The 14,404-nt window shown below is 35.4% G+C and overlaps 1 protein-coding gene across 1 annotated transcript in view; it reads left to right on the forward strand.

Annotated features, from left to right (window-relative positions):
• The window catches only part of MINDY4 (MINDY lysine 48 deubiquitinase 4), an 82,830-nt gene that overhangs the window by 29,139 nt on the left and 39,287 nt on the right, over nt 1–14,404 (forward strand). The window contains exons 8-13 of the mRNA XM_026841611.1: nt 309–425; nt 3,527–3,615; nt 7,679–7,780; nt 8,765–8,828; nt 10,175–10,240; nt 10,502–10,569. Of these exons, the coding sequence (XP_026697412.1) occupies nt 309–425; nt 3,527–3,615; nt 7,679–7,780; nt 8,765–8,828; nt 10,175–10,240; nt 10,502–10,569 (506 nt within the window). The remainder of the gene's footprint in view (nt 1–308; nt 426–3,526; nt 3,616–7,678; nt 7,781–8,764; nt 8,829–10,174; nt 10,241–10,501; nt 10,570–14,404) is intronic.

The following is a 14,404-nucleotide window of genomic DNA, read 5'->3' on the forward strand; positions in this document are numbered from 1 at the left end:
AAGGCAATATTCTGTAATGCTTTCCTGGGAAACTGTGCCCCAGACAAACTGTATAAAGAGTTTCCTATGCTGAGCGTCACACAGCGTTATGAGTTGAAGGAATATTGCAGGAAAAGGAAAAAATTGCTCCTTTTCATTTGAGTGTTGCTATTTACAGTATGTGTAAAACAGAAAAGGGCGTTTATAGTAAGTTAGTCATTACCCTTCCACACTCCTCCTTTCTTTTCTAGAAATTACTGCAAGTAAATATACCTGTGTTTTGGATTTGTTTTTAAAATGAGAACTTTTTTCTTTCTTTTTTTTTATAGGAATTAAAAAATCTTTTGTTTGGCTCTAGTCTTTGTTGCTTCAGTGAAGAATGGAAAATACAGAGTTTCACATTTAATAACATACCACAGTTAAAATATGGCATTGTACAAAAAAAGGTACTGTAAATTACTTTCTTAAAGTGATCTTTGCTTTTTACACTGAGTTTACAAAGGCTGTGTGTTTCAGCAGTAAAAAAAAGACTCTTGTCTTTCTTTAACTTCTCTTGTTACCACTGGATGATGTCACCTTGTCAAGTCTTGTTCAGAGACTTGAGATGGATGGAATATTTCCGAGGGAAACTTAAAGTAGCTATAGAAAGTGTGTGCGCGCGCGTGTGTGTGATGAGGAGTTATTTGTAGGGAGGAAGACAAGCTTCTTCAGCTAGTGGTGATAAAAGAATAAAAGGGCAGAAATCAAGGGTGGAGTTTAAGAGAAACAGGATATATAAGGGTAATGGTTAACAAGTTTAAGATGGAGCTTGATAAGTTTCAGAATGGGGGGACATAGCAAGAATTGTGTGCTGTGCCTGAGAAATCAGAAGATTTTTGCATCGTAAAGATATAAGGGTCACATGATGAGGCTCATTCCTAAAGCAAAAGGAAAAAAATGCCCTTGCAGTGTCCCTGGGACTGGGGCACTGGACTGGTGTTGGGACCACCTCCTTTGCAGTCATGTTTCTGTAATTCTGGACTGCAGCCACAAGATGCCAGCTCCTCCCTAAACCAAGTTTTTCATGAATGCCTAGGCATCTTCTACCAAGTGGCCCACTCTAAAATCCCCAGCATGTCCCTGTGGTGACCAGAGCTGGTTAAAGTACCGTGCCATGACTAATGTCAGCCTGGTCTCTTCTTGTAAGAGCAAGGATCTGAGAACTTCAGCAGAGACTTGGAAAGGAGTAGACTCCTCTTTACAAAACACTCATCAAGCTTCTGTGCTGATGCAGAAAATCTTTATGTGGCCTGAGAGAAGTAGACTATTATTTACTATACAGAAATTAGAGGGAGAGAGGCTTTGGGGAAAGGACAATGGCTAATAAAAATATCATTAAGATGTTTAATTAACTTACCTTGTCTAGTTAAATATTTTATTAGGTTCATGGTCTCAGAAGAAAGCTGCTTATGTTTAAATAAAATCTAGTGGAAAAAAGATATTAAATGTTCATTTAAACTCCAAAAGGAACCATGGCAGTAAAGTTCACTGGTCCACAGTAAATGTTACTTTGGTGTTTCCAGACCCTGCTACTAGAGGAAGGGTGTCTCATCACTTCCAGTGACTTACTGGCCAGTAAATTCCCTGCTGTAAATTCCACAACAGGAATGGTAAACCAGACTGTTTTGCTTAGATGTGTTTATTTCAGATAGTTAATATATTTGTCCTCACTTCCAAAATTCTTTTCAGCTGACCAATTGTTTGATTCTTTCCTATGTTAAGTTTCTGTGGTGCTATAAGTAGATATTTAGAATGGTTCCTACAATTTTTTTTTTGACTGGGAGACTTTCCCTGGTGGATTGAAATAATCCTTGCTTTTTCCCTTAATATATTTCACACATTTCACTCATTATTATGTAAGTAATTATAGAGAGGTAGTGTGTGTGTAATATAAATGAGAAAATAGAAGGTATCGATATCTAAGCTATTTTCTGATTACAGGACCTTTATTTTCTAGGTTGCATACTATGCATATTGCATGTACCTGCAGGTTCCGTTCTCTTAGGCTTGATGCTGTACTTAGGACAAACTCAGAAATAAACTGATCACTTCAGTCACATTGCTATTTGAAAAGAGCAGCACTGGCTGCACTTTTCATTCTCCTCCAGGGTTTTGAGGGGAGTTTGACAGATCCTAAACTGATTCATCGTAGCCTGATCATGATCTATAAGAGCAAATTAGGGGTGCAACTATAGCATATGACAGCAATGCAATCCTGAGTTAATCTCAAGAGTAACAACAGCATAGACTTTGGCATGGGTTAAAATCAGAACAGAGACTATCCAGAAAACCTACTGGATGGTCCATACTTTCTTACCTGAATTGTTTTTCTTACTTTACCTGTGTACACAAAGCTAGCACTGATACATTGGCCTCTATGGGGTGTTGGCTGAGGGAATACCTCTGTTAAACTAATGGACTTCCTTATGTAAAGAATGAACTCATTTCTGAGAATGGCGGATGAGCTGACAGACACATGGGACAGCATCTATGGGATTTAATATGTTGAATCTTCTGTTAAATTGCAGTAATTCCCAGTACTACCAACGTGATATGTGGTATTGTGGTATCTGTAATGTTAGTCTTGTGTCCTGCATAACCTGCTCCATTTATTCATAGATGTTCCAGAGAAATTATGACTTTGCTCTATCTCCTCAGCAAACTACTTGAGTAAATAATACAATGCAAGGCACCTGGGAGAGAATTGAGTGACAAGGGAAGGAGAGTTATGGTGGATGAAGTTTTCTAGAAAAGAAAAGGGCATACCATTTGCTTCTTAGGACAACTTGTGCAGCTGTCTCTGCCATATAGTTAATCCATAGGAACAAGTCTTGCTCATGCTGTGGGGTCAGGTGGCCTAGATGGCAGGGAACAAGCAAGGAGAAGGAAATGCATTGCTACCCCATCCCACAGTCTTTCAGAACATCTATAAATTTGTTTTCCATAAAGTTTAAAGTTAATATTTGTTGGTATTGTGATTTTTTCCCAATATTAATCGTTTTAAAGGTTCAAACTTCCTTCGTTTTCTTTCTCTTCCCCAGTGAGATAGCTGCCTGGTGCAGAGGGCTATACAAAAAACTGAAATCTTTGTTCAGTGATGTAAGTGGGAACTTGAGTGGAGGCATAGTGCTCAGAGGAGCCTTTGGAAAACAGTCAGATTTTATTTCTCTCTGGGAGTTAAGTAGGCTGTGTCTCAGTAGGGATCAGGTGATCTTTCATTTGTTTGCATAATCACAGAACAGATTTTTTAAAAAGTTTCCTTTGATGTTATAGATGTCTAGACATTTTCAGGAAGAATAGGTGGGAAACACAATACCAATTAGTAACACTGATTTTTATTGGCTTGCAAAAAAATAAAGCAACAGAGAGCACTACAAAGTCATGGATCGAAGGAGAGAGATGAAAGAATGGCTTAAGCCTGAGTGGAAGCATGTAGCTTGCAAAATTTTCACCAGTATCAAACAGTGCAAATTGTTTTGCTCATGGAGTGTCCCATTACTTCCCTCAGGGTGGTCCGTGTGGAGTACTGGCTGCAGTTCAAGCTTGTGTCCTACAACAGCTTATCTTTGCAGACAGTAACAGGAATAAAGACACTCGGTAAGTCAGGAATTGACAACAGAAATATTTTCCACACAGAACTAAAAGATGTTTTTTTCTGCTGCAGCCACTCAGTAGCCTTTTGAATTTGAACTTACTGAACTTCTCTTTGTCTCTGAGAGAGAAAGAAAGGAGCATATGATTTACTTGTATTTACTTCTTTTTCAACTGTAGGAATTTAGAGGTTGCTGTTCTCTTTGTATAATTACTTGCTTGTGATTAATCCAAGCACCTCTAAAATAATCCAACAGCTTGAATTAAGGCCAATGAAAATTATTTAACCTTGAGATCCTGTGGCGATATGATTTCAAAGAAAATGTAATCAAGAGTTTGAAAGACCATGTAATTCATGCAGGTTTTGACACTAAGAAACTCAGGGAGGGTGAAAAATTAAAGTTAGAGCTATATATATATTTTTTATTGCTACTATGTTTGATCTTTCACAGCTAAACTCCTTAATAAAATTTGAATTTAAATTCTGTGTTTGTGTTTTCTACTTACTTTAAAGGAATATTGTTAATTACTGCTAGTGTCAAGGAAAATTGCTTGTACTGCTATAATATTAGCATACTTGTCACTTTGCTAAAGGAACAGAGCTTAATCAATGAAATGCTGGAAAATAATGTCTAAAAAAATCAATTCATTACCAGACTTCTTGTATTTGTCTTTTGTTTTCAGTAAGAAATTAAGGCTATTACAAAAGAAAAATTTCACAAAGCTTTCCTGCGCTCTATAGGTACAGTTATTTGAATAGAGACAGTTGTATTTTATTTGTTTATGCTACCACCACCATCTGATATTTGTGGGTGATACATTGACCACAATTTAGTCAGAAGAAAAGCTTTTATGCTGAGGTTTTTTTCTTGAACTTCATTACCTTACAATGTAAAAAAGTTCCTCGTGTATAAAAATTTGGCCTTAAATATACACTTTTCTGCTTGGAACTATTTAGGAAAGTGACTGGGTCTGTCCTGATTTTCATTAGTTTTGTCTGACTGGCACTTAATGTAAATTCATTGTTTGGGCTGCTTTCATCAATAGTGAAAAAAACCAGGCACCTGCAGAACATCATTACTTGTCTTCAGCACCCAGAATGGGAAGTGACAGTTAATCAAAGGATTGCCAGGTCCTAGGGCACTCACACAGGTGCCCAGGTCCAGAAGTACTAGTGGATAGGCAGTCCTGATACAAGACACCTAGTAATCCATAAGAAATGTTGAAAAACAGACTTAGAGTCCAAATACAATACTGAAAGTTTTACATTTATTACTACTATTGCCATTGCTAGTTGTTATTGGCACTGATTGCTTGCAGACCCCAAGACAAGGGCCAAATAAACAAGATGCTATGAATTCATCACTTGAAAATCGTCTGTTCCTTGAAGTCGCTTAAAGGCAATAAGCATGGAGAGATAAAGATGTAGGGTCAGTGGTATGATACACATGCACAGTGTAATGTTAATTCTACAATGTTACGCAGTTTAATTTTTTTCTTCGTCCGTTCAGTTCTTTCAGTACATCACCTCTGTCCATAATTAATATCAAGAGCCTGATGTTCAGAGCTCACCTTTTAAAAGTGCAGAAATTAGCTAGCAAAACTTTATTATTATAATTCAGATTATAATAAAAGCAGACTTTTCAAGGTAGAATAAGGCACTTGTCCACATAAAAGAAAAAAAATGAGAAAGAAAATCAGTACATATTTAGATTTTATGACCAGGAATCTACAGAATTCACTGAAGAATTATTTCTGGTTGTGAAAACTAATAATTTATTTCATCTTGGGGGACATCCTCTGATCATCTGCTCCTTGGTCCCTTTGAGTTTCAGGTCATCCTTAGTAAAAATAGAGATGTTAACCTTTTCCTCTTTCAACATGCTTCAGTGATCATAAGTATCATAAAATTATGCGGCACCAAAATAAGTGGATTGAGGCCAGCTTGTTTAAACTATAAGTGTCCGAACTTATGCCAGCTACAACTTATCCTGTTTACTTGGCAATATTTGCCTCTCCTATTTTTCCCCTTCTATTATCCACATGGTTTTAAAAGATTTTGGGTTTACATATTTTGTATATGAAAAATGCTGCTGAAGTATGCAGAAAGTCTCCAAGGAATTTCAGGTTAGCAGGTGAGCTCTTTGTCTTTATGCACAGAAATGCTAAAAGCCTTCAGGCTCTGAAAAATGAATAGCAAGATGGACTCTTTTATTCATGAGATAAACATATTTTTCTCATGGTGTGCTTGCCATGGGCAGAAACTCTTAGGCAGAAAGAAAGGGGAGTCTCAGAGCTTGAAATAAGATGATTAATATTTCTTTCTAATTCTTACCTGAATTTTCAAATCATTCTCCACCTTACAGTAAGTGTTTGACTTTAGGCTTTTTCAACATTCAAGAAATAATTATGTCTCCTTACTGTGCTACCTCTCTCAGACACATAAATTAGTTGCTAAGCTTCCCATAAATTTCTGAATGTCTGTATTAGAACACAGGCAGAGAAAAGAGGAAGTTGTGATTATATTTTATTTACTTGAAAACTCTCACAAATTATTTCCCATATCTTACATCCCTCAGAGAGGGAAACATTCTCTAAATGAACATTACATTGAAGGCAGACATCCAACTTGAAAGTCTGTTTAATTTTTTGATGTTTGGTGTTTCTTGTTTAGTCTTTTGAATTATTAGATCTTTTATTCAAATGCTGGGAACAGGTTTGACATCATCTCCCATGCTGGTAACAATCTTAAGACTGATAATATCTGAATTTCAAAGACTGCCATTCTTGAAGGCACTGGAGAAAATTCCAGTTCTGTGATATTTGGGATCAATAGACTGCTGTAAATATTCCGTAGTTCTGTACATCACTGTGTAAATTCCAAGCCAGGCATCTAAGTGAAAATATTTCAGAAACGATGGGGCTGCACATACCAATGCTGTGTCAGTTACTGTAATGTTTTAGGTCACCACTTTGGGAGCATACCTTTTTATTATAAAAATGCAAATGTAGTGTTTATTGCAGATGGTACTTTAATTAAAGTTTAGTAGTACGTAAGAACATTATGGTGTAGATTTATTGACAAGACTTAAGAAATAAAAACATAGGAAAGAATTTGTGAAGGCCTTAATAAACTAAAATTCATATTTAATATGTAAGCCAATCCTGTTACAGAATATTAAAACAATTTTATTACAGATTTAAAGATGAATTAGCTTCTCATGTCTGTTATTTGCTAATACAGTATTGTTCCCTAAAGTACATTTACCTGTTTTTTTGTCCAACCAATTATAAATATGTATTCTGAAAGAGCATGCACTATTTCTTTTAGATTATTAGTTTTCAGGGTGTTATTATAGATCTATGTATAACCAGTTCCAGTTGTTGATCATATCTTATTTAGTCTTCTCTCAATTTTAATAATTGTAATTGTTTTCATTTTAATTCTTGGTAGTAATAGTTTTTAGTCATTCCCTATAAATCAGACACCATCTTTACTATTAATCTCCTAGAAGTAGAGACTGTGCATTTCATCTCTTAGATTCACTTGTATTACAAGGCTATTGTCATAAAACTTATAGGCTACGAAACTTACAATTGCTTAATTTAAGTACCCATGACAGCAGTCTAACCATCATTATGAGCAACATAAACTCATCCAGATCCTCCAAATGCAGCACACTGCTGTTAAGACTTAGGTGAATTAACTTCAACTTCCCTCAAATTTCTGGTTTGCTTCTGACTTCAGAAGAGACCTACCCACTGTGCCCAGTTTGTTTTACTAGCAGTCTAAAGAGGAAGTTGTTCCAAATACAACTCTATTCACTGGATCTTATTATCTTCAGTAAGATGCAAGGTATCTTCGTAAATGCTGAAAATGAGATATAAGGTGGTTGACCTCAAAGAATGGTTCCAGAAAGCCCATATTGCAGCAGCGACTTCAGCTGCATCTCCATCTTTAGAGCTCTTTAGGTGCTGAACTGTAATTGGAGCAGTTTGCCCTCTGATGAGTAACCATCCCAATACACATTTTGATACTTCTCTGTTTCTTGCATATCATGGACTTCAGTTGCCTTCAGCCTTCAGAAGTTCACAGGACCGAATGCCTCACCATGGCTATTGCAGACATATTGTGGCGTGCAGGGGGCAATGAAAAAGCAATTGTGGCACTGTAAGTAGGAGAAGCAGTTTCAGTTATTGTACAATGCTGGTATACTTGTATCTGTTACTTATGTACATAGTTTGCAAAATGAAAGTTTTGTAAGATGTATTTGTGCAGTCTAAAAATGGCTTGGAGAGAAATGCAAAATGTAATTTCTACTGTCCCACTAGCTGGGACAGTAGAGTCAAATTCTTTAAAATTGCTGTGAAATATCCTGTGGATTTCATTGAGATTAGGATTCCTCGAAAATCTTTACCAAGCATTATATTTCCCGATGCAGCATTTTAGTCTTAAAAATTTCATATTGCAGGATATTCTATTATGGCTGGGATTAATTTCCTTCTGCTGTAGCTGCCTACTAGTCAGTTTATGCACCAATTAGGCTTCTTTGTAAACAAAACATATAACTTTTAGATCACTAGCTTTGGCTATACTGGATTCTACATGATATTTTTAAGTAAACCAGGCTTTGTGAGAAGAGGTCATTTCTTTTATTAGATCAACTGAGATAGCTGAAAAATAACAGAGAAGCTTTTGGGCACAGAAGTCCTTCTTCAAACCTGAAATACAAGCAGCAAATTCAAAGACATTTCAAGTGATATTTTGCATATTTTACATCTAGAAAATGCTTCCTCTGTGATGATATTGTACATATGTTCTTTTGCTTGCTTTAATGTCATTGCTCTAATATTATTTTCCAATAAAACCTGTCATTAATATCTTAAACCTATATTTAACCTCTTTCTGTGTAGACAAACTTGTAATTCATATTAGATAGACTATGAGAGCACAGCCCAGCTAAAGTATATTGCTTCACTGATAAAATTTTGTTTAATATATAGTATGAACTTATTATGCAAGAGGTATTTTTAAAAAAAGTTAAAAATAATAATACAAAATCATGATTCAGTTCATATAACATGCTGATTTGTCTTTAATGTCATTTTGTTCCTTTTAACATGAGCTTTGGTTTTGTCTGTCTATCTTCTTCAGGCCATCAGGAAGACAGCAGTTCACTCCCATAGGAAAATACAAGGCAGATGGAATCTTAGAAACTGTAAGGCTCTGTGTATCTCACAGTAACATTCTCCATATATCCTCTTTCTAGATTTTCTTATTTTAGCACAGTGACTGTGATTTCCATTGCTCTCTTAGTGTTTTAAAATCTTTTATGTCAAATTAGTTGGATCCAAAAGCCAATAGGACGTAACAGAGTCCTGTAGTTTGTCTGCCTGGCTCTGAGTCATCCCAGTGTCTCTAGGCAATTGGGCTTTCTGAAGTCCTTTTTGTTCCATCTACCTTTCAAGCTTATAAACTGCCTATTTTAATTGATACACAGTAAAAGTGAACATGGATCCTTTCAAGTTGACCATGAGCATCAAAAGGCAATATTTTATTCTTGTCTTACATAGAATTCTTTGTCTTTTTATTTTTTCCCACTTCAGAAGCTCTAAATGGGAAAATACTTTCCAGTTATGCTTTTATTTCCATCTGAAGCTCTCAAATGGCTTTGCTAACAGTGATGCCATAAGCCAGGCTTTAGTGGTTTAAAGAAATATTACTGGCCTCCTACATGGAGGAATAGATGTGTTAACAACTTTTCAGAAGCAGACAGTTTTGGAACAGCTAGAAGTGAAAACCTGTATAAACAGCTTGAATGCAGCAGGAAACCTTGTCTGTAATATGCTCTTCCAACAGACAAGATAAATTATTTAATTAATATGTTAACATAATTCTGAGTAGGTGGCTATTTCAGAGTGCAGTTAACACCATTATGCTGCCTCTGAGTACTGCTTATCAAAGGTACTGTGGACATAGCCACGGTGAAAATATGGTGGAAAGGAATATAATCCAGACTGCTTGATCTTTCCTCACACGGTATCCACAAGACCATCATTTCTGTCAAAATCTGAAGATGACAAAGTATGTTGATGTAAGGGTCTGGATCTATGAATTCTCCTGTTAAATAGGAGTATTTATGGGAATGTGGTAGGAAGTGACCTGATACATGCCTGCTATGGATGGCTCACCACATAGGTACAAACTCCTGAGCTACTTGCCCATTCTATGTCTTCTAAAGCTGCAGTATTCCTATGTTTGTTCTAGGAATTGTTTTTCATTTCATAAACGATGCTTAAAACTGAGTCAAACTGTCTGTTCAGTGAACTTAAAACCAAGAAGAAGCAGTATTAAAAATTCAAAATATACAAAGTGCTGAGATACAATATTATACCGAGTAACAACAGTAAGAGGTAGATTTCATTAGATCTTTATTCCATTTTTTTAGTTCAAGTCTTTTCAGTTGGACTGAAAGTTTTGGCTACTTTAGTTCAGCTTTCAGGTAATAAAAATGAGTTGTTATTGTTTTGTTGATTTTTTTTTTCTTCTTACATTTCTTCTTAGCTAATACTACATAGTGCCACAAGATACGAAGATCTGATTATATTTCTTCAGCAGAATATTCACCAGGTACTGTGTATTAGAGAAGATACTAAACCTGTTATAGTTCAGCTGCCAGTCCGTCTGTGTTTATCAGTCTCATATGAGGTCTTCTGAACATTGTTTCAAACACTATGTGGACATGTCTTGCATTTTAACAAACAGCAACAAATTCAGTTTTGACATAAATGAGAACAATTCTTTCCGTTTTCATTTCGATTTGCATTTCTTTAGGATTGGGCAAAAAACATAGGCAACAAACAAAATAAAACCAGTCCTTTTCTTTTTCAGTTTGAAATTGGTCCCTGTGGGTGCATTCTTCTGACCGTGTCTGTCATCTTATCAAGATCTATCAATCTGTGAGTGTCTTTGTATCCCTACTTCATAAATTTCAAACTGTGTAAAGTAGGGAAGCAACCATGATGTACTTAATTCTCTGGCCTTTTTAATCTATCTTGGTGTTTACTCTGTTAAATATAGGGAAAATATGCAGATTTACTCACCTAATCTTGGGTGTTTTTTTTTTTTAATTGTATGAACACACACACACACACACACACATATATATATATATATATATATATATGTTGTTAAAGTGGTAGTGATCAGTCCACCTATCTGATATAATTACTCCATCTAAACATTAGACATAGTTGCCTATGCTCCCTGTCATGACAGTTGAAAGCAGGACTCTCTTAGAGGGTTATTTATTTCAGGTATCAGTCTTAGGTAGGGATGAATAACTTTCTTGTGATACTCTAGTCTCTCCATCAATGATAATGGTAATGAAAGGCTAGTATAAAATGGATTAGGCAGCTAATTTTTAGATGGCTATAAGTGAGGTATGACAAATCTGGTCTCAGTTTATTGGTGTAATAAATATGCTGAGCTCCAACTAAGGGATAGTCATTATAGCCTTTTTTAAAAACTCACTGAGGCTTGCCCAAGCACAGTTGCAGTTAATTGTGCTTTTATACAAATTAAACGTATTTCTTTGAATATTAGAGTGGGTCAGAATGTAAAAGCTTTCTTTATTTTGTCCAATTCCACTTTTGTAAAAGTCTCCCAGAGTTACCTGCAAGTGAAAAGACCTGTTCCCTGACAGTTCACTTTCCCAACAACAACTGACTTGAAGAAAGCAGTTGCACTTGAAAGCAGCACAGGCTTGATTTATGTAAGCTATTATTTCTTACATCTCTGCATTGTTTTGAAAATAAATAGCTACTTAGTCCAAATATGTGATATGCATTGAATTGCTCACCTACTGAGATTCTTGTAAGTGTTTACAGATTTTTTTTGCTTTGTTGTCATTTATTCCTTTCTTTTGCTTACAGTTACACTACAGGCCATTGGCTTAACTCCACTTTTGCACTCTAACTCAAATGACATAATGATTTTATAGCATATGTCATTTATTCTCATTTTTCTAAGCTAGTTACAGCAGAGAGGTCCAAATTAGTAAAGGTATTTGAACAAGTAACAATATATTTGGCATTTGATAAGATTACCAAAAGCAGCAATGTTCCTAATTGCTATTGATTGAATTGCTTTACTTGCTATAAAATGGTAAACATTCTTTAATAATAGAAGCAAGAAACTTTTTTTTTTTTTTTTTCCCCATCACCTCAGTTCTTACCAGATAGATTATGACAAGGCCAATCAATCATCTGTGTTTGTATTTGGGGGAGATAAGTGTCTAAAGTGAACTTGAAAATTCCCTATGGGCCCTATTTGCATTTTTAGGTATCTAAATATTTTTACAGTTCTGATCCACAGTGTCAGAATTGTTTATAAAATGTTGCTCTATCTTGAGGAATATTCATGTCTTTCTCACAGAACTTCATTTGAAAGTACCATTACTCTTCTAGCTCAATACTGTGTAATATATTGCATTGGTACCTATGTTTTGTTTATAAGACACAGGAATTTTTCTCCGTCACTAGATACAGTGGAATGTGTTTTCAGACCTTTGCATAAATGTTTTTAGAAGTGCAAACTAAATTTCATTTATGTAATTTTTGGTAATAGATTTGAATGGCTATGTCATAGTACTTCTCTTAGGTTACTACAGATATCAAGGCAAATAACTCACTGCTCATATCTTTAAGAAATATGTACCGTTTAGTGAGTGTTGCAAGCATTGTAAGTAATTATTTACATAACTGGCATAGTTCAGGATGAATAGTTGAAGACACATAAGAATTGTTTTAGGTAATGGAATTTTCATCCAGTAATAAATCTCCTTGGGATTTATTTTTTTTTGTCCCAGCTTTTTAGCACAAAATCAGTGGTTGGTTTGTTTTGGGTTTTGGTATTTTTTTTTTTTAAAGAGAAAATTTCACAGAAATTTCAATTGTCCTGATTTTTGTGTGCATCTTCTATTGAAAAAGCTAGATAGATTTTAGTTCAGAAGTTGACATATTTTAGTTTCTTAAATCATGATGAAATGCTTCTGTTTGTGTCAGTTCTTCACCATGTGCCCACAATGCTGAGTCTCTGTGGTCCCTTGGTAAATATCTCTTCTATAAATAATTGGCACTGCTTGTATGGAAGTTGAAAACTAATGATGGAGTAGTCTTGAACCATGGTTATCAAAAAACAATATTGTGTAAGATGCAGGGCTATGTTCGATGAAACCAAACCAAAACATTTATGTTTGGTTAAACAAAGAGAAGACTATTATTGAAATGTTTCTTTCAATCAGAAATATACTTCTCAGTGTTTTCTGTTCCATTAATCATTACAGTGTTTAGTGAAGCTTTCACTTCAGGATATAATAAGAAGAAACTAACATATTAGAACATATTTTATATGGTGGGGAAACATTAATTACCCATAAAAAAAAGCAGAGCACTGAAAATGGACTAAATGGTGAGGTTGATTAATTGAAGGATAAGTACCACTGTACCAAGACCTGTGCAGTTCAACCCATGTGAAACTAGTCTAGAAGGGGTGCAGGATAATGAAACCGCAAAGCTTACAGACTTCCTCAGAGCAGTCACATCTCTGGGCAGATGCTTTCCATGCCTGTACAGATGGAAGATCGCATGCAGTTGTGACCACGCACATAATTCAGAAATGATAGCTGCAGTAGTTGGTGGGTTCTGAATGATCAAAACCTCTTAGCAACTTCTTAAATCCATGACTAAGTTCTAGCAGTTCAGAAGGATCTCAGTGCCAACAATGGAGTAATCTCATCTAAATTCAGCCTGCTAAAAATTATGTGAAGTCTCAGTTCTCCTAACTCCCTCTGTGAAAAGTGAGAAGCTTTTCTAAGAGAGATTCTAAGAGAGAATGATCCCGTTGGAAAAGAAGTGTCAAGAAAGGTGAGGACAGTTGCTGTGGGCAGTGCCTGTTTTTTTCCTTTGAGTCTGGAGGGAGAACTACTAGCTAAGACTTCTGTATCTTAGGTGTTTGCTATTTTGAGGGTAGTGATCTATCTTACCTCTATTTACTTTTTATGGAAATATTTGCATCTAGGCTTCCTTTATGCTCAAAAAAGAGAAAAAAATCTTGATTCAGTTGACTCATTTTGAATGTCAATCTTAGAATGAGATAAATCATCCCTGAAATGCTTATTTATCTCCCCTATATAAAAAGAAAATCTAAATGACCTACTCGTATAGAAGCTTTACACTGTAAACATCAAGTGGTGAAATGAATTCTGTCTTATAGTGACTGGTCAATTAAATGGGAGATGAAATTTAGTGTTAATAATGCAAAGCATTATACATGATGAAAAAACAGTCTCAATTCTACTTACCTAGTGATGGGCTTTAAATAAGCTGTTCTAAAAAAGGAGAGAAATTCTGGCACCACTACTAGTAATCTGAAAATATTAGTTCAATTTTCTATGACAGACAAAAAAGGAATAACGTGTTGGAAGTTAGGGTGATAAGAAATGAGAACAGAATAAAAACATGGTAATGTTTTTATATAAATATACGATCTTATCATGTCTTTATCTTGCATGTAGTCTTGTCTCCCCAGGTCAGTAAAGACACATTAGAACTAGAACCCATTGGAAGACAAAACCAATGTTTCCCTTTAGTGTGGACTAGCTTCTGTGTGAGGACAGATGAAATCTTTTCAGCACTGAAGAGGTATAACTCAGATGTGATAAAAGTTTAGGCATCCATGATAAGGTTGAATAAGGAGTGATGATATTATTTCTGAGTCCAGAAACTTGGGGGC

This window comes from Athene cunicularia (assembly GCF_003259725.1).
Source record: "Athene cunicularia isolate RWA chromosome 2 unlocalized genomic scaffold, athCun1 chr2_part1, whole genome shotgun sequence".
Lineage (NCBI taxonomy): Eukaryota > Metazoa > Chordata > Aves > Strigiformes > Strigidae > Athene > Athene cunicularia.